The sequence below is a fragment of the Leucopleurus acutus genome, assembly GCF_964270905.1.
Source record: "Leucopleurus acutus genome assembly, chromosome: 10".
In the NCBI taxonomy this organism is placed as follows: Eukaryota; Metazoa; Chordata; class Mammalia; order Artiodactyla; family Delphinidae; genus Leucopleurus; species Leucopleurus acutus.
In genome coordinates, this window is record NC_139153.1 from 65,450,699 (window position 1) to 65,468,792 (window position 18,094).

General features: G+C 57.8%; 2 protein-coding genes across 9 annotated transcripts; one reads left to right on the forward strand and one right to left on the reverse strand.

Annotated features, from left to right (window-relative positions):
• The first annotated feature begins 6,176 nt into the window (after positions 1-6,176).
• On the forward strand, positions 6,177-15,264 carry HMGA1 (high mobility group AT-hook 1). Of its 6 annotated transcripts, none has more exons than XM_082847548.1 (6): positions 6,177-6,228; positions 6,471-6,584; positions 9,765-9,943; positions 11,798-11,881; positions 12,530-12,584; positions 13,905-15,264. In XM_082847548.1, the coding sequence occupies exons 3-6, from the start codon at positions 9,809-9,811 to the stop codon at positions 14,156-14,158; spliced, it is 528 nt and encodes a 175-aa protein (XP_082703674.1). In that variant the 5' UTR covers positions 6,177-6,228; positions 6,471-6,584; positions 9,765-9,808; the 3' UTR covers positions 14,159-15,264. The 6 variants fall into 6 exon arrangements, with proteins under 6 accessions (XP_082703674.1, XP_082703675.1, XP_082703676.1 ...); XM_082847549.1 differs by having other exon boundaries at positions 9,765-9,910; XM_082847550.1 differs by having other exon boundaries at positions 12,530-12,580; positions 13,902-14,080.
• Positions 15,265-15,417: 153 nt separating this feature from the next.
• On the reverse strand, positions 15,418-17,960 carry SMIM29 (small integral membrane protein 29). 3 transcript variants are annotated; one of them, XM_082847614.1, is made up of 5 exons: positions 17,678-17,841; positions 16,655-16,841; positions 16,435-16,460; positions 16,059-16,164; positions 15,418-15,882 (listed from the first exon to the last, which is right to left on the reverse strand). In XM_082847614.1, the coding sequence occupies exons 2-5, from the start codon at positions 16,763-16,765 to the stop codon at positions 15,817-15,819; spliced, it is 309 nt and encodes a 102-aa protein (XP_082703740.1). In that variant the 5' UTR covers positions 16,766-16,841; positions 17,678-17,841; the 3' UTR covers positions 15,418-15,816. The 3 variants fall into 3 exon arrangements, with proteins under 3 accessions (XP_082703740.1, XP_082703739.1, XP_082703738.1); XM_082847613.1 differs by lacking the exons at positions 15,418-15,882; positions 17,678-17,841 and adding an exon at positions 17,921-17,960 and having other exon boundaries at positions 15,921-16,164; XM_082847612.1 differs by lacking the exon at positions 15,418-15,882 and having other exon boundaries at positions 15,921-16,164.
• Between the last annotated feature and the right edge of the window lie 134 nt (positions 17,961-18,094).

Sequence of the window (18,094 nt, forward strand, 5' to 3'; positions counted from 1 at the left end):
TGATGGACTCAGACAAAAACCAGGTGTCTCTGTAAGGTGCAGAAGCCCTGTCCCACTCAGTTTGGGCCACTCTGTCCCTACCATGGTGAACTGCTGGGTTCCTTGCTCTTTTCTTTGCCTTGAAGTTTGGGGACAGATCCCTAAACTGTTGCCCTGTGGCTTGGCCTCTGCTGATAACTTTGGCTAATCATTCTTCATTCAACACATTTTGTGAGCTTGAATACTGTACTAGGTCCTGGGGATACCCAGTGAACACAAAAGATAACATTTCCTGGCTTCATGGCGCTAGCCTTGCAGTGGGGAGAACCAGCACAAAATGCAATACATATCACTTTTATTGTTCAACAGTTCAATAGAAAAGTTAATTATATAGCATGTTAGAAACTGGTAAGTGTTACAGGGGGAAAAAAAAAGAAGAACATGGTAAAGTGGGTGAGAGACTGTAGGGGGAGATGTGCAGTTTTAAATAGCATGGACAAGTAATATTGAACAGAGAGACCTGAGGCAGTGAGAGGGCAGGCCCTGAGGTTGTCTAGGGGAAGAGCATGTCAGGCAGAGGGAATGACAAATGCAAAGGTCCTGAGGTGAGCCTGGCATGAGCCTGGCAGGTCTGGGGAACATCGAGGAGGCTTGTGTGGCTGAAACAGAACAACAGGTAGGAGATAAGAGGGATGGAGGGGATGCAGATTGCAGGGCCTTTGTGAGGAAATTGTTTTCACTCTGTTTTAGATGGGAGCCCCGGGAGGATTCCTAGCAGAGGAGGGACATGCCTTACGTTTTAGGTAGAAAGAGATTTAATATGTAATGCTGGGAATGAGGTGCTTACAAAACCACTGGAAGAACTGGAGGAGCCAACTCTGGGCTGAGCCTCATGGAACAACACAAACTGAACTGCCTGCCTCTATCCTGATCCAGGGGGCAGGAAATCGGGAAGCCCCACCTGCATGGCTGAGCTGTGATCCAGGGGCAGGAGGCCCCTCTGCCACCATTCCTGCCAATAGACCCTCACAAAGCTGGTGACTGGATGACAGATGTTCTGCGAAAAACAGCCCTTGCTTCCTCCCTCCAAATTTCACTCTTTCAAAGGGAAACCTAATTCACATCTCAAACTGTAGCTTCAAAGGAGTGGGGAAGATGCCAAATGCCAGACCACCACATCTGTCACAGCCCCAAGCCCACTGTATGTCAGATGCCCTGCTCTCTCCCTCACCTGGTTCCAAGTCCTCCTGGGATGTTCCACCACACCCTGGGCCCCTGCCCTGTGCTCCCCAGGCACCCATCACAGAGGGTACCACACTGATGAAGCCATGTACTGGTCTGTCTCCCCAGGTCACTCAAAGTAAGCCCCCTGAGGACAGGGAATGTAGCTACCTTGTTCAAGGCCACATCCCCTATCTTTGCCAGGCTGGGAGAAGGAAGCAAGCCTACCCAGTCTGGGAGAAAAAGTAGTGGAGGAAAAAGTGGCAGAATCCCAAGCTATTTAACCTCCCTGAGTCTCAGTTTTAACACCTGTAGAATGGGGGCAATAGCATTACTGCCCTGGTAGGGGGTTGAGGGATCTGAGAGAACATAAGCATTTAGTATGTGCTCCTCAACTTCCCCCTTTCCTCAGGTTTTTTCCCCGAGATTGGCGGGGGGCCGGGCTTCCCTGGGTTCCAGCCCTGAAGTAGGTAGCTGATGAAGTTCCTGGTATCCTGGGGTCATGCAGGGTGGACTGCTGGCTCAGGGCAGGAGGGCAGAGTGGTGCCCATCTCCTGGGCCGTCCTTTTCATTGGAGAGTTTTTCCCTCGAAAGTTGGAAGCAGAAAAGGCCCTCCTCCCTCTCTGGCCCTGCCAGGCTTCCTGGCAGCAGAGCCTGTGGTCAGCAGGGCCCGGAGGATGGATCCTGCCAGATGACCAGATGTACTAGTAGCTGGGTGACTCTCCAGGAGAGTGGTCACTGTGCACTAGGGTGACCCTATATCAGGCTTACCCAGGCCAATCCTGTTGATATGGTCCTGGTCAACCCCAGTTGCAATAGGCCAGGTCAGGTTCACGTTCCTAGTCTATTCACAACTATTAATAGTACCTCCTTTTGCTCTTAAGTGCTCTGCTTGTCTCTAATAGCTGGGAATACATATCCTATGATCCAGGAATTCCTCTCCTAGGCATGTACCCAACAGAAATTTGTACATCTACTTACCAACACAGACACTAGAACATTCACAATAGCACTATTTGTAACAGCCCCAAACCAGAAACTATCGAAATGTCCTTCAACAGAATGGATATCTAAACTGTGGTACATTCACACCACGTAACTATGCAGCAATGAGAATGAACATCCTGCAGCCACATGCAATGACATGAATGAATTGCAGACAAAACGCTGAATAAAGGAAACTGACCCAGAAGAGTACCTAACCTGTGATTCCATCCATACAATGTACCTGAAAGGTGAAACTAGAGGATGCTCTTAGAAGTTGGGACGGTGGTGACATAAGGGGAGGCTGGAGATGTTCTGTCTCTTGATCTGCATGTTGGGGACACAAGGGTGCTCACTTTATGAAAATGCATTGAACTGAACAAAGGATTTGTGCATTTTCTGTATGTATAGTTTTCATCAGTAACAGGTTTACTTTAAAAGGTTTCCTGGTTTGGACAATAGGTTAAATAATTCCTGTTCCTCCTCTGCCCACCTCTTCCCGTCTACCTTCCATGTTGGGCTGGACACACAGAACATCATCACTTCTCATCCCCATGCCTTCTGGAAAACCTTGACTAACTCAGTCACTAAATGGAATGATCACTCCGGTCTTTTCCTCTACTCTCCTAAGAGCTACAGTTGACTCAAAAGCAAGAGGTAAACTGATAAGCAAATATATTGACTGCAGAGATGAATTGAGACACGAATCCCCACAGAATGCTAAGGGACACCCCAACCTACCAAAACCTCCACATTTCCAAGCCACAACTGAGAGATCGCTAGGCCCTGCTACTCCACTTAGTAAGGCAGGAAAAGAACTAACATTCACTGGGAAGGATTTCAACAGCCCAAGTGAAAATGAGCTTAACCTTCAGCTGTCCTGAAAAATAAAGTTGACCCGAATTCCCCATTCCCTGGACATTCCTGATGGGGTCACTGAAGTTCACTAGGTTGTCCTTGTGAAAACTGTATAATCCAACTCTGACGTAAGAAAATGCGTCCTGCGGGGAAGACTGGTCCTGATATGGCTGATTCCCTGGACTCCTTCCTCAGGCCTTGACTAAAGGGGTTGATGTCCCAGGCCTAGAACTGCTCGTCTCCCAGACTGTCCCCCCGAGGCCATCCACCCAGCCCCTTCCTACCCAAATCCCATTAAAGCCTGCCCAAGCCCATCTCCTCCAGACTTCCCTGACACCAGCCCCTCCCTGCCAGTTCCCATCCTCTCTCCTCCTGTAGCACCCAAGTCTCTCTTAAAGCACATAACCCCCTAATTCAAGTTTCAAGAGTACAGGGAACTCTTTTTGTTTGTTTCATTCTTTCAGTGAAACTCTATTTCATTTCATAGTTTGTTCACTGTTTTACCCTAAGAGTTTGAACTAGTTTTTGGTACACAGTAGGCCTACAATAAATAATGAATGAATGATTGAACGTCTTCTCTTCATGGCATCTCTGCAATTGTTACTCAGCTTTCTCTGGTGTGTTCCTGGTTGATTCCTCTAGACATGAAATTCGCTGGGGCAAGGACTACGTCTTATTCATCTTTAGCCCTGTCATTCACCCTTCTGCTTAATAAATACTTATTGAAAGAGGAAAAAAAGGTAGTCAATTCGGGGCATTTACAATCCAGAAAGAATGGAGGTGGGGGTCAGTGGGTAGAGTTATTTGGATTTCAAGGGTGTGGGTGAGAAGCAAGCTACTATTGATATGTTTGCCTACAAATATATGCCTGCCTCCTTCCAGAGGGTTTGAGGTGGCTTACAAAAATACAGACACATAATACAAGGTAACAAACAAGTCGGTGAAGAAATCAGGACGAGGGGAAAATAAGAGTAGGAAAAATAAGATCAAGTCGGCTCGTTAGAAGTGGGCCAAAAAGTTGGCCAAGTTTCCCACAGCCCATTCGCGACGGAAGGCCCTCTCTCTTCCCCACCTCCCCTCCCTCTCAAGGGCTACCACTGGCCTCACAAGGCCAGGGAGAGCTGCTCCGAGCTTAGCTGCGCCCAAAGGAGGGGCCTAGAAAGGCCGCCAGCCCCAGAGCCCGGGCCTGGAAGCCTGGGCGGCCTTGGGGAAGGCTGTGGGTAGGGGCGCGCGGCTCTGGGTGGGCTCTCCCTGGCCCACACGTGGGCGCCCGGGTTGCTGGCAGGGGCTTGTGACCCAGGCAGGTAGGGTAAAGGCCTAAGGGTCGCTCTTCCACTCAACGCTGCAGAGGTTCTCGAGCTAGCAACTCAAGGCCCTCCAGCCAAACCTACTCACGGCCTACTACGCGCGCGCTCTGCAGGAAGGGCACAAAGACGGAGGGAGCAGCGCGCCTTCCACCCCGCCCCAACCCCCGCTCCAGACAAAGGGGCAGGCCGCCCCTCCCCCAGCCTCGCCCTCGCGTTCCCCCTCCACCCTCCTCTCCCCTCAGGCCGCCCTTCGGTGACTTCCTCTCCCCTTCCGGGGCAGCCTGGGGACTTCTCAGAAACTACGTTCCACCTGGGCGCGCGGCGGGGAACCGGCGCGCTGGGGGCGCCCTCTCGGCCCACTCTTAGCCCCGGCCGGCCCTAGGCCCGCGCCCTCCTCTTTGAACCCACAGGATTGGCCCCCAGCGCCTTCCCGCCCTGGCGTCCCCGCCCCCACCCGGCCGAGCACGTGCTGCCCCCAGCCCGAGCGCCCGCCCAGCCCCGCTCCCCACCCCCACCGGAAACATTCCTGAAACATTCCTGAAACTAGGAGGCCCGGCCCCTCTGGTTCCCCACCCCGCCTCCACGCTGGGCTCAGGGTTTTCCTGGCGTCCCCCTCCACCGCCGGCTCGCCCCCTGAAGAGGGGGCTGGGCCGGGGCCTCCAACGGCCAGGGAGGAAGAAGGGGAGCAAGGAAAAACATGAGTCACAGCCGTGTGTCACTGGGCCGCACTGCAATTCCCTGCACCACGGAAGGTGTGGAAGGCCGCCTCTGGGACCAGGGGCGGGGAGGTGCAGGCCCGGCCTGCAGGGCGCGCCTGACAGCGCCCTTTCTTCTCCCACCGCCCTCCCCGCCATCTTCCCACTTTGGCTTCCTTCTCGTTTGTACAAGTCTTTGTTGAGCCGGGCGTGGCGGGTACGGCGTGCGTAGATCCAGTTCCTGCCCTCAAAGTGCTTCCAGGCGACCACCGGCTAACGCTTTCTTATTTTTAAAAAAAGGCACAGCGGAAGGGGCCAGGGTACCACGAGGGATCGCTGGTCTCCAAAACACCATCCGGGTCACCTAAAGGAATGACCCCTCCCTCAGGTTACCTGCAAAGGAGCCAATCGTTTGCCTCGCTTGAAGGCTGCACCTTGATTATGGTTCACTCGGGCCCATTAATAAATTTAAACCCTGGATTTCGCAAGTTTCACGTTTGAATTTCACAAGACCTGCATTTCACCAGTCAGCCACACGCGGGTTGGGACCGAAATGCACATGCTGACACCTGTCCGCCCAGGGAAAATCTAGGGGCCGCGTACCTAGGTGAAGGGAGCGGCGGGTAGGCCGCGAAATTCTCCAACCGGCGCGTTTCTCTCCACCCCTGCCGCCCGCACGGACCCCCGCAAGCACCAACACCCGCCCACATCCACGCGCCCCGCGGGCGCCAAGCCCACACACCCGGAAGGCCCCAAGAGGTGACTCTCCCGGGGACCCCCATTCCATGCAGTAAGGATGCCCTCTCCCCCCGAAGGACTCCTTGGTGACCCCTCTAAACACCTCCCGACGTCTCCCGGCCGGAACTGTGGGAAGTGGGCCGTGGCCTCGGGTTCTCAGCCCAGGCCTCCCGCGCGCGCCCGCCCCCAGAAGCCCGACACCGCTTGCCCCTCCCCACACTCAACACCCACCCGCGCGGCGGCAGCGGCTGGCGGGCGGCCGCCCTTTTAAATCCCCGGGCTCATTTGCATGGCCCCGCCCCCTCAGTGACACGGCTGGCGCGGGCGGGCCCGTCCCCCCTGCCCCTGGGTCGCTCTTTTTAAGCTCCCCTGAGCCGGGGCTGCGCTTCTCTAATTGGGACTCCGAGCCCGGGCTATTTCTGGCCCTGGCGCGGCTCCAAGAAGGCGTGAGTTCGCGGCCCCTCCGGTGGCTCCTTTTTTTTATATCTATCATTTAATTAAATTATTTATTTATTGAGGCCGCGCACGGGCCGTGCCTAGCTTCCTGCCCCTCGCCATCCTTCGGGGGAGGGGGAATATTTTTGTCCCCCCGCCTGGATGTGACATATAAATACCCCGCGGGGGCCTGGGCGGCGAGCACGCGGCGGCGGCGGTCTCTGAGCGCCTCTGCTCTCTCTCCCGGTTTCAGATCCGCATTTGCTACCAGCGGCGGCGGCGGCGGAGCCAGGCCGGTGTTCAGCGCCCAGCACCGTCGCTCCCGGCAGCCCGGAGCGCGCACCGCAGGCCGGCGGCCGAGCTCGCGGTGAGTCGTCCCCGGGGCCCGCGGCGGCGGCGGCGGAGGGGGGCGCCCGCGCCCCCGCTGCACGCCGCCCCTCCTGCAAGCAGCCCGGGGCTGCAGCGCGCGCCTCCGGCTTTATTCCCAGGCCGGGGCTGCGCGAGCCGCCGGCGGGGGAGGGCCGCGCGGCGCGGGGGCGGGCGGCGGGGCCCGGCGGCGCGGGGAGGGCACCGGCACCCCTTCCCCCGCGCCGCGGGCGCCCTGCGGGGGGCGGGGACCCGGGAAAAGCGCGCGGTGGGGGAGGGGGCGCGCTGCTGCGGCGAGCGCGAGTTGTGCACCCGGCGGAGCCCGGTGCACCTCGCGCGGCCGCCGCTCCCGCCCGAGCCCGAGCCCGGGCCTGGGTTGTGGGGGGCGGGGAGAGGAACGGGCTGCGGCGACAGGGGAGAGTGGGGGGCCGGGTGGCCCCTGCAGCCTGGGGAAGTTCTAGAAGTGAGGGCGATAGGCAGGAACCCCGCAATTCGGCCTTACTCCAGCTCGGCCTTTCTCCTGGCGCCCCTCCGCAGATGAGGCCGAATCGCCGGCCTGGGTTTGGGGCTTCACCCCGACCCCACCTCTGGCCCGGCCCGCGCCTCTTCAGCCCCCAGGGCCCGGCTTGCCTTCCGCCCCCACAAACTGGTTTCTCTGCTTTGCTGGGCTCTGTTGGAACTAGTTCCTTTGACTCCCCGTTTCAATTTTTTTTTCTGGGGCTTTATTTTGCGGGGAGGGCGCGGAGGGAGGTGGCCTTTCTTCTTCTCCCCCGCGCGCGCCAGGTTTCCTGCCCCAAGGCGGGCTTGGGTGCCCCCTCTGGCAGGAAGTGGGGCCGGGTGCACCCTCGTGGCGGTGCATGCGGTCGGGGTGCACCGGTTTCCCGCGCCTGCGAAAGCGGCCTGCGCCCCTCCCCCCGCGCTCTAGCCCCCAGTCCCGCCGGCCGACCTGCAACCGCCGGGCGCAGACACTTGCAGAGTCACCCTGGGCCCCGGGTCTGCAGCAGGGACGACAGGGACTTTACCAGCCCCCAGACGGGTAAGGAAAGTGGCGGACTAGAAGGGTCGCCAGCAACCCACTCCATCCTGCTCGCCAGCTTGCTCTGTGACCTTGGGCAACTCATCAGCCCTCTCTGGGCTACTATTTTGGGGGAAACAAGGTGGTTCCAGGATGATTTCCTCGAGTCATTCCTGCAGATTGTCTCAGCATTTGTGGAGCTCACACTGCGTGCACAGTGTGTGGAGGAGACAGGCTTGAGGCCTGAAAGGGCTTATTACCAACTGAAGGATTGAAGTTGGACCCTAAACGTGGCTTCGCCAAGCCAGGCCTCTTTGATGTTCAGAAACAGGTGGAAGAGACAAGCATTTGTTAGTCTCACCAGAGAGGGCCTCAGGCCTTGCCTTCTCTGGAGTCCTGGATCTGGGGTTGGGGTGAGCGGATTAAAGGGTCCCCAGCAGCAAGAGGTGGGGGGAAACACCAGGGACACCCACCAGGATCCCCAGGCAGGCTGGCCCAGGCTTTATGGGATTAGGGGCTGGCTTTGCCCAACTGGAAACACCTCTCTGAGGGGGCCTCCAGCAAACCTCTTGTGAGGTCAGCACTCATTTAGCTGATTAATTGTGATGTTTAGTTTTGAAGGGGGACCTGTGGTGTAATATAAGATTCTAATCACTGCCTGCAATTACAGAGCAGGCCAAGCCACTAATGATGGAGCAGGATAAATCACCAACCACCTTGTTTAAAAGGGTCTTCAAGTCTGAAATATTATAAAATGGAATAATTACCAAAGTCCCGCCGTCTGGAGCATTTCAGTACTTGAGGATCGGGGGCCTCAGGCCCTCTAACAATCACAAGTTTGCAAAAACAGTCTTTCCTCTCATTGGGTTAAAATTGGAGATTGTCTGAATCTGAAAAGGGGAAAGAAAGTCATTTTCAAACGTTCTAGTTCTCATTTTGATCTGGAATGAAGCTTTCTGTTGTTGAAGCGTTTTTAACTTTTACCTGGTTTCATCCTTGCCGCAGTCTGGAGAGGTAGGTGAGGCAGGTGCTTTATCATTACCCGCATTTTATAAATTGAGGGGCTTTCAGAGGTGGAGCCACTTGGGCCCACCCTTTGCCAAGGGCAGCCAGGGATTGGTTATCAGGGAGGTGTGGAACCATAGGCCTCCCAGGACACGTCTCTATCTGTAACTTGGGGATAATAACGGGGAGGACAGGGATGGGGGTGCGAGGGCCCTCACTGTCCTTTCTCAGCCTCTGGAACAGACTCCCAGATACTCCTTGCAGAGGGGGGTTTCAGGTAAATTCTATATTAGTAGGGCTGATGAAGCCCAAACAGGCCTCTAAGGAGAGGGGAGATGCTAGAAAAGGACCAAGGAGCTTTTAGGATCAGCCCTGTTGGGGCTTCAGGGAGTCAGCTAGCATCTGTTACGTGGGCCCCTCTCAGTTGGACAAGTCCCTGCCCCTCATGTAAGGAGGCATCAAAGAGAAAGAGCTCATCTGACTCCAGGTGGGTGGGGGCGGGCAAGGGGGAAGAGGAGACTCACCTTTCAGCTTTGGGTTTCTTTTCCTCCTCCCACCTCACCCACTGCGGTTTTAACACCCTTCTTCCCAAATCGTCCCCACCTTTGAACCCCCAAGGCTTTTACCCAGGGAGACAGCAGCGGAAAGAACTGGTGGGGCTCTGGCAGGTGGGCCAGGGATTGATGTCTATGGCTGCCAGATGCCCAGGGCTCATTCTCTGCTTACCTTTCCACCCTTGTTCCCTGCGAGCTACCCAGGCTTGGTTTTCTCTTGAAGGGAAGGGGCAGTTTGGTGGAGGGAGGGGGCGGGGCCTTGGCAGTGTGAGGACCCCCATCTCACCCACACCGTTGCCAGGGCGGCCTTACCCACAGGCAGGACTGGGCTGGCTGGGCCCTTGGGCCCCGGGCCCTGTGGGGCTGGCAGGACGACAAAGAGCCGTTCTGAAGAGGAGATAAGGAGCTGATTAGGCCCAACGGCCCAGCCCCGCCCTGTGGCTGCAAGCTGGGCTGGGCAGATGCCCCCATTGGCCCAGGTGGGAATCGCGGGGACCCCTGGGAGCAGGCAGTTTCCTGCCGGGCATTTGGAGGGTGGGAGTGGTGAGGGGGTAGGAGGCGGCTAAAGCAAGAGGTTTTGTTTAAAACAACTTTTCCCGCCTCCCAGCATCCCAGCCGTCGCTCCTCCACCTGCTCTGCCGACAAGGGAAGATGAGCGAGTCGAGCTCGAAGTCCAGCCAGCCCTTGGCCTCCAAGCAGGAAAAGGACGGCACTGAGAAGCGAGGGCGGGGCAGGCCGCGCAAGCAGCCTCCGGTGAGTCCCGGGACGGCGCTGGTAGGGAGTCAGGTGGGTGTCCAAACCTTTGCCTCGGTTTACCTCTTTGGGCTAGGGAGGTGCCAGGCGTCTTGGCAGGTGAAAGCAGGACTGGCAGGGCGCAGCGTCATTCCTGTACACGTGTGTTCTCCCCACACACCCGTGCACCCCACACATGCATCCCTGGTGCCTGAGAGTCTGGGAGAGAAGTGCAGCCCGAGGGAGCCCTGAGCCCAAGCCCGAAAGTCCAAGCCAGAAGTGACCCTGTAGTCACGCAGGCCAGTCAGTGCTTATACACTGTGATAAACCACCCACCCTTTATTTCCAGTCCATCGTGGACCAGTGCATTATGAAACAGTAAAGATGAATTGTAGAAATGTGAACATTTACATACGGAAGCCCAGCGTTTTTTGTTATTATATTCACTGCACATGATAGTACTTTGTTAATTTACTGTGAAATTTACTATGAATGTTTCTAAATACTTACTGTACGTTTCTGTAGTTCCTCATCCCAGGACAGTAACAGTTTCTGGGCCAGCACCTGTTCACGGGCCTCCTTGAGTGGCCCTGGATTGGGCTTTGCCCCAGCTCTGTAAAAGGAAGTGGAAGCCCAAGAAGCTTAAAATGTTGGGGAGTTGGTGGCAGAGTGACTGAGAGCCCTGGCTCTGCCCCTCACAAAGGTCCCGTGGGATTAAAAGGCCAGCCTGGCACTGTGGGCACCCCAGGGAGCTCGGCCAGTCAGGCTGTGGGGACCACCTGTTACATGGCGGAGATCTTGGGTTTCTCTCACAGAGGGGCATCTATCCCCACGTAAGGGGCAGCTGTTGGTGAAGCCCCATTACTTCCCTTCGTGGGGCAGAGGAGAGGAAAGCAGCTGAGGTCGATCCTTGCTCTTTACATATCAGGCGGCTTGTGTCCACCAGGCCCCGGGTGCCGCCCCCCATCTGTAGGTGGAGAGGCCTGTACTGACCCTCAGGACCCGTGAGGAGTCTGACGGGTGGTGGAACTCACCTGCCTCTTTCAGAGCCCACAGTTTGTGTGTGGGGAGCTCATCCTCTTAGTCTCGTTCCCTAGGCCCACCCCTGCCGCCTGTTAGCTTGTGGTCAGTGGGGGGGGGTCAGAGAAGGGGTGTTGGGTTACTGGACCATGAAGAGCCCCTAGGCAGCCGCCTTGGGAAACCATAGCTGACGTGCCTTTGCTGCCCAGCTTCTATGCATTATGTAGCAGTTTTTTATTCTGTCTCGGGCTTATTAAAATTTCAGCGGCACCAGTGGGCAGGGATCTCTGGGGTTCCGAGATCTGGACATAACTCCTCCTCCCTAGGAGGCAGCCTGAAGGGAGTCTGGTTTGCAGGTAGAGGCTGTAGGTTCCCTCTAGGGGGAAGGGGGATCCTTTCCCCTCTTCTGCATCATCTGAGGGGGTGGGCAATGATCACAGCCCAGTGCTGGACACTTGTACATTTTTCATTTAGTTTTCGTGACACTCTACAAGGTAAGTCTTGTCACCATTTACAGATGAGGGAAACTGAGGCTCGAGCATTAAGTGTCTTGCCCGAGACCTTAGAGCTCGTCAGTGGCCGAGCTGGCATGCGGACAGAGCTGCCTAAGAGTGTCTTTCTGCCCCTGTGACACCCTTCCCAGAGGCCTTCTGGCCTCTTGTCATTTAGCTGTCATAGGGAAGCAAAGGGAGAGACTTTGCAAAAGATATTCAGACGGAGAACCTGAATCCCAAGGGCTGCCTGCCATGATTCCATGATTCCTGTGGATTCCAGAGTTGGAGGATGGCTTGCAGACTTAATTCTGCTGGGCTGGGGCAGAGGGCTCTGTCCTGAAAAGGGTGGGACAGGTGGCTTCTGTGCCCCTGACTGCCCCGTCTGTCTTTGCAGAAGGAGCCCAGCGAAGTGCCAACGCCTAAGAGACCTCGGGGCCGACCGAAGGGGAGCAAAAACAAGGGCGCTGCCAAGACCCGGGTGAGGCTTGAGGAGGGCCCTCTCCCCACGACAGCAGCCATAGGAGGTCTGGGAAAGGGCCGGCTTGTCCTTATTCTTGGCACCCTCTTTTTCTCTGGCATATGGGGGACGATGTGTCTTTGCTAGTTGAAGAGAGTGGGGCAATGACTGAGGTCTCACTTCTGGGGCCTTGGTCCTGCCCAGGACACTGGGGAAATCGAGTCACATGTCCCGCAGCTTTCCTGGTCTGGAGAGAGGCGAGTTAGGAGGAGCGAAGGGGCAGCTCCTGGGCTGAGAATGTCACCTTTTCTCCCGGAGGCCCCCCGGGCTCCTGAGGGAGTGGGGAGAAGCAGGGAAGGCCAGATCTACAGTGGCATCAGCCTTTCAGAGAAGTTGTTTTGTTTTTTATTTTATTTTTTCTAAGACACGACTCATATCCTCTGAGTCATGGGTGGAGGAGGGAGTGGGGGGCGTGTGTGTATGTTGGGGTGGGGGGGCAGTGTGGCTGGCCAGTCATCACCAGCTGGACTCGGGTGGGCCTGCTGGGCTGAGAGTCCTGGGCTGCCCCGAGCAGAGGAAGGTAGTTCTGCCCCTCCCTGCTCTCCCTCACCATCCAGGGCACTGTCAGGAACATCTTTGACTTAGTGGATCTTTTCTCTGACCATCTAGAAAACCACCACAACTCCAGGGAGGAAACCAAGGGGCAGACCCAAAAAACTGGTAGGTGAACAGGTGGCGGCAGCTTGGCTCTTCTGGGGAGGCTGTTAAGAGTGGGAGATGCCCCCATCCTATGCCCGCATAGGAACATGGCTCTCCCTGACCCGCAGGGCCAGGAATGGTGAGACTTCATGTTTTACCCAGGCCCGGAGAGGGGAAGGGACTTGTCCAGGGCTTAGGCTTCCTGGCACCCAGCCCAGGGCTTTTAAAGGGCCGTGTCCACGAGACCTGAGGGGTCCCAGGTACAAACCAGACCAGACACCCTGCGCTGCCCTACTGGGGGTGGTCCCTGTCTCTCCTTCCTCTGCTTTTAGAACAGACTCAGAACTTCTCGGGTGAACTTGGAGGTCAACTACTAGTGTTTCTCCTCCGCTGCCATTATAGAAATGAGAACGCCGAAGAGGTTTAAGGAGCAGCAAAGGAGCTCAGGCCTTGGCAGGCGGGCGGGCGAGGGGGTCACGTTGGGTGGGGGTTGAGGTGCGATGCCGCAGGGAGCTACCTCCTCAGGGAGGCGCCGTCCATCTCTAGGCCCCGATAGCTGGTAATGGAAGTAGGCGGGTTGAGCCGGGAGATGCTGCCAGGGGGTCCACTGCAGTGAGGGCCCTCCCAGCCCTTTACTGTCCCCAACCTGTCTTCCCTGAGGCATTCATTCCTCGAGCCACCACCGGGTGAGGGGAGCTCTGGGTGCTGGCCGGGCCCCAGGAGTGAGTAACAGGAAACAAGTTGTTTTGGAGTTTGTGCCTGGCATGGGGGCCCCGTGTGGTGTCCCGACATTCCCGCCCAGTGAGTGAGCCCCGGCGGCACACACTTCCCCTTCCTCCCCGCCCTGGCCTGGGGTCAGCCCGTGGCCACTGCTCCGCAGCCCAGCAGCTGCCCCTGCAGGCCAAGGCCACTCGGTTCCCCTGCACCCACCAGGGGGGCTCATGCAGCCTCCAGCCACCCCTTCCCTCCTCATTTCCTCTCCCTGGCTGCCTCCTCCCCTCCCCTGCCCGAGAACCAATCACTTCCTCGCTTCCTCGAGCTCAGTGGTGCCCTGAGCTCTGCCAGGTACCCCTGCCACGGGCCTGGGGGCCAGGGGGCCTGGCTCTGTGTGAGAGCAGCATGTGTGTGGTTTTTTTTCCCTCCCTTTAAATTCTTCCTTTTTTATGAATGAAACTGGGCCGTGGAGGTTGCTGAGTCACTCACACACTCAGCCCTGACTCATCCCCCTTCTGGAGAGCCAGGGAGTACGGGGAGGGGTTGGGGGCGAGCTTGGCCCCTGGGCGGTGGAGGAGGAAGGGGGACAGGCCTGGCATTCCTGCTGATGGCCCTGCCCACCCTGCAGGAGAAGGAGGAAGAGGAGGGCATCTCGCAGGAGTCCTCAGAGGAGGAGCAGTGACCGTGCCGCGCCGCCAGCTCCCTCACCGAGGAGCAGTTTCCTTCTGGGACTGGACAGCTCCGCTCCGCTCCCACTGCCCCCACCCTTTCCCCCAGGCTCTCGTGTCACCGCCACCCACCTGTGCCCTCACCACCACACTACACAGTACACCAGCCGCCGCCGCAGGGCCCCCGGGGGCCCGAGTCGGGAGCAGTTTCCTTTGATTTCAGGTCCCAGCGACCCCTGACCCACGCACCTGACTTCCCACCAAGCTGCTCCCGTGCTGCTGCATCCCCACTCCCTCAGCGTGGGGACCTTGCTGGCTGGGCTCTTGGTTTCGGGGTCCCTTCTAAGACCCCGACTCTTCCCTCTGGCTTCCCATTAAGGGGCCTGGGAGGGCTCCCCTGGCCTTAAAAAGGGGCCCAAGCCCCATCTCATTCTGACATGCCCCACTCCCACTGTACTAGCGGCAGCAGGTGTGGCCACTGGAGAGGGGTGATTGGCCCCAGATGCCCCCAACCAAGCTGTGTCTCACCAGGGGTGGCTCACACGCCCTTTGCTTCCTTCCCACCTTGCCTAGTCCCTGCAGTAGGTTGGGCCGCCCCCTTGGGGGCACAGGAAGGCAGGCAGGAGGGGTTTAAGCCCCCTCCCCCCTCTAAGCAGGCTCCAATCTACCTTGCCCTCACCCTGGAATCCAGTGCAGTGATGAAAATGCGCAAAGTCACCTTTATCCAGGTGAGGCCCAGGAGGCCTGGGCTCCCGGTGGCAGCCACTTAAGGCGGGCTAGAGCCACTCCCTGTCCCTGTCTGCTTCCACTCTAGACCTCGGTTTCCCCTTCCTTCCCTCACTCGGGGCACTAATAACAAGGAGCTAGCCTTGCCCACTCCCATCCTTCTGCTCCTCCCCAACCCCCAAGGTTCTGGTTCCATCTTTCCTCTGTTCACAAACTACCTCTGGACAGTTGTGTTGTTTTTTGTTCAATGTTTCATTCTTAGACATCCGTCATTGCTGCTGCTACCAGCGCCAAATGTTCATCCTCATTGCCTCCTGTTCTGCCCACATTCCCCTCCTCCAAGATGCTCTTAGGGGAAGGGGCCTGGGGCAAAGCAGGCTGGGTTACCGACTACCCCAGTCCCAGGGAAGGTGGGGCCCTGCCCCTAGGATGCTGCAGCAGAGTAAGGAGGGGGGCCTGTGTTGACCGTCGGGTGTAGGGGCCACCTTCTCCCCCTGTTCTGTCAGGGAGGAGGTAGCCATTATTTGTCCCAGCCTGGGGCCCCCCCTCTGGTTTCCTATTTGCAGTTACTTGAATAAAAAAATATCCTTTTCTGGACTGAGTCTTTCTGTGATGGGTGCCTGGAATAGGGAAGGGTGGAAACCAAGGCTCTAGTGGGTGGGGAAGGAAGAAGAAAAAGCATTGGCGTCAGCTCCAGGGAAGGTAACTTAAGCCCCTCTTGAAGAAGTCAACTACACCCCTAGCCACAAAACGTTTTATTTACAAAATATATATACCGAATATTATACATTAGGCCCTGTCACCATGGGAACAGCTCCAAAGCCAAGTCGGGGAGGGCTAGAGAAAGGTGGTGCCTGTGGAAGGGCAAAGCTCCACCCTGTCTCCCAGCCACCCTTCCACCCCAGAAGGAAAAATTCCCATTAGCTCCTGGGAGTGGCTGGTAGGCTCAGCCCACAAAGGACTGAAGGCCTAGCAGGGAGTGAGGTGACAGTGGGGGCTGACTGCTATGCAGGGCTTAGGACTGGAGACAGGTGGGAGGAGGAATGGAGACCCAGTACCCGGGAGGGGGAGCTGGGGGAAGCAGCAGGCTGCAGGGCCCTGGACGTTCCAGGACCCCATGGTTCTGAAGAGCAGGGCAGGGGGCTCAAGTCATGTCTTGACATCCAGCAAGGGCATCCGCTTGTGCTGGTAGCCACTCTGCCAGCCATGGACCACCTGTAGGGGAGGAGACCCGCACCACAGGGCACAGTCCACAGCACAACTTGGGAGGAGGCACCCCACTAGCCACGGCCCACATGGGGAAGGCTGAGAGCAGAACCAGGCTCTGTCTTCAGGGGTATCAATAGAGCAGGCCCACCTCTGCTGATTCTCGCTGTCCCCAGAGTGCTCACCTTGGGGTCTCCCACGTCAGAGAGGAGCTCCTGCTCAGCCTCGTGCAGCTCCTCAGCAGGGTCATAGCTGTACACAGGGAGCAGGTGATGGCGAAGCCGGTCCACCCTGGGGAGCATGGGAGGGGGCTCAGCCCAGGGGACCCACTCCCCTTCTTCAGACACCTGACTGCCCTGTCTCTACTCCCCCTGGCAGGGGCACACTAGAGCTCTAACGAGACATGTCTGGGCAGGAAAACCTAACGGGAGTGCAGGGAATTTCAGGTTTGTTTCTGAATGGCTGAGGAGCATCTTACATGTATGCAGGGATCTCAGATCCTGTGGGAAGAACTTTAAGCACAATTCGGGGGAGGTGGTGCGGGGGGGCAGGGACACTCACCGCTTTTTCTTCTGGACATACATTACCTGTAACAGAGACACAGCACTGTGGAGGCCGCTGAGCCCAGGATGGCCCACAAGTGACAGGGGTTTACCTCCACACCCTCCTCTCCCGTAACAGCAGGACAGCTGAGATGCTGTGTGCAGGCTGGACCAGGCCCACCCAGCCCTGCCTTCGCAAAGGTGTGGGTAGGTATGTATGTATGTGGGGGGTTCCTTACCACGGCCACCACCACCCCGACCAGGGTGATGAGGAAGAAGGGCCCCAACACATAGCCCACCATGGAGTCGCTGCTGGCCTGTGGGGCATTGGGCACTGTGGTGTTACTCATGACATCGGCAGCCAGAGGGCTGGGTAGTCAGCATGGGCAGTAGTACTGCCTCGGGAGGGCGCCTCCACTGGGCTCCCTGGGGAGGAGGAAGGAGGTTGTCAATTCCACTCAGGCTCCGGATTCCTCCCCAAGAGCTAGTAATATATGAAAACTTAGGTCAGGCACTGGGAAGAGGGATCTTCCAGGTCAATGTGCTGGGTTTAACCCTCCAGGGACTCTCAGCAAGTCCTGGGTGTAAACGGCACCAAAGGGAGGCCCAGACCAGGGCCTGAGTCCTGCCCAGCTCCTATCCCCACATCGGGGGCGGGGGGGGGGGGGCTCAGCTCAGGTGCTGGCCAAACATTTGCAGATATCAATTCCTGAGGAGAGGTTAGATGTAGGTTCCCAGCTCCTGCCCCAGCCTCCTGGGGTACTGGACTGCCAGCAGCTATCCAGTGGAGCAAAATGGGAATATTAGGTTAAAACATGAGGGTCCTGCATTGCAGCCTAGGGGTGAGGTGGGAGCATCTGAAGGAGACCATCTCGGCCCGGGTCCAGTGCCCACACTTCGGTCTATATAGGTCCTATGCCCTCTTTGTCCCTGGAGTCACGCCAGGCATAGCCTGGGCACCGTCTCCCCCATCGGTCTCATGTGCCAGGGTGGACACAAGTGGGCAGGGCTGGACTGCATCTGCGAGGTGATGTCACCGCCCCCTGGTCCCCACTCGGGGCTCCGCCCGGGTCCCTCCCCTCCTGGCCTGGAATGACAGAAGGAAGTGGAGAGGGTCAGCTCCCATGACAGATGCAAGGAGACTGTCCACGGGTGGCTGCACGCAGATACACCCAGGTCCTTGACCCCGGTTCTCCTGGGCTTCTATCGGAGGGCAAGGTATGAACTACCCGTCCCGCTACCCGTGGAGGCTCCGGGCTTACCCAGTCGCATGCCCGTCCCATAGTAGAGGGGACATGCCGAGGTAGGGAGGGTGACAGGCCGTTCCTAGGATGCGGACCAGCAACGGAGAGCGGGAGGTAGTTCCCACGGCGCTGGGAGGCTCAGGCCAGGGGAAGGGAACTTAGGGGGAGCACAGAGGGGCCCGGGCCTCTTGGCATCCCAACACCCCGAGGCGTGGACCTGTACCCGCGCTTTGCAGCCCATCCAACCCGGCCAAGCCTTACCTCCCGCCGATGCAGCCCGGAAAGGAACGCCCTCGGTTGGCTCCCGGGCCCCGGAAGAGCCGTCAGGCGCGTGATCAAAGGACCCGGGGAAATGGGCGGGGCCACAGTATCAGGGTGCAGCCAATCCGATGGCGGCAGGCAGAAGGCCCGGAGGCTTCGGGAGGGGCCAATCCG

Excerpts from the sequence above, each read along its gene's own strand:
- SMIM29 (XM_082847613.1), bottom strand. The coding sequence starts at position 16,765 with ATGAGTAACACCACAGTGCCCAATGCCCCACAGGCCAGCAGCGACTCC. Across the intron at positions 16,461-16,654 it reads TCGGGGTGGTGGTGGCCGTG|GTAATGTATGTCCAGAAGAA; the intron begins GTAAGGAACCCC and ends TCTCTGTTACAG. Across the intron at positions 16,165-16,434 it reads TATGTCCAGAAGAAAAAGCG|GGTGGACCGGCTTCGCCATC; the intron begins GTGAGTGTCCCT and ends CATGCTCCCCAG.
- HMGA1 (XM_082847548.1), top strand. The coding sequence starts at position 9,809 with ATGAGCGAGTCGAGCTCGAAGTCCAGCCAGCCCTTGGCCTCCAAGCAG. Across the intron at positions 9,944-11,797 it reads CGGCGCTGGTAGGGAGTCAG|AAGGAGCCCAGCGAAGTGCC; the intron begins GTGGGTGTCCAA and ends CTGTCTTTGCAG. Across the intron at positions 12,585-13,904 it reads CAGACCCAAAAAACTGGTAG|AAGGAGGAAGAGGAGGGCAT; the intron begins GTGAACAGGTGG and ends ACCCTGCAGGAG.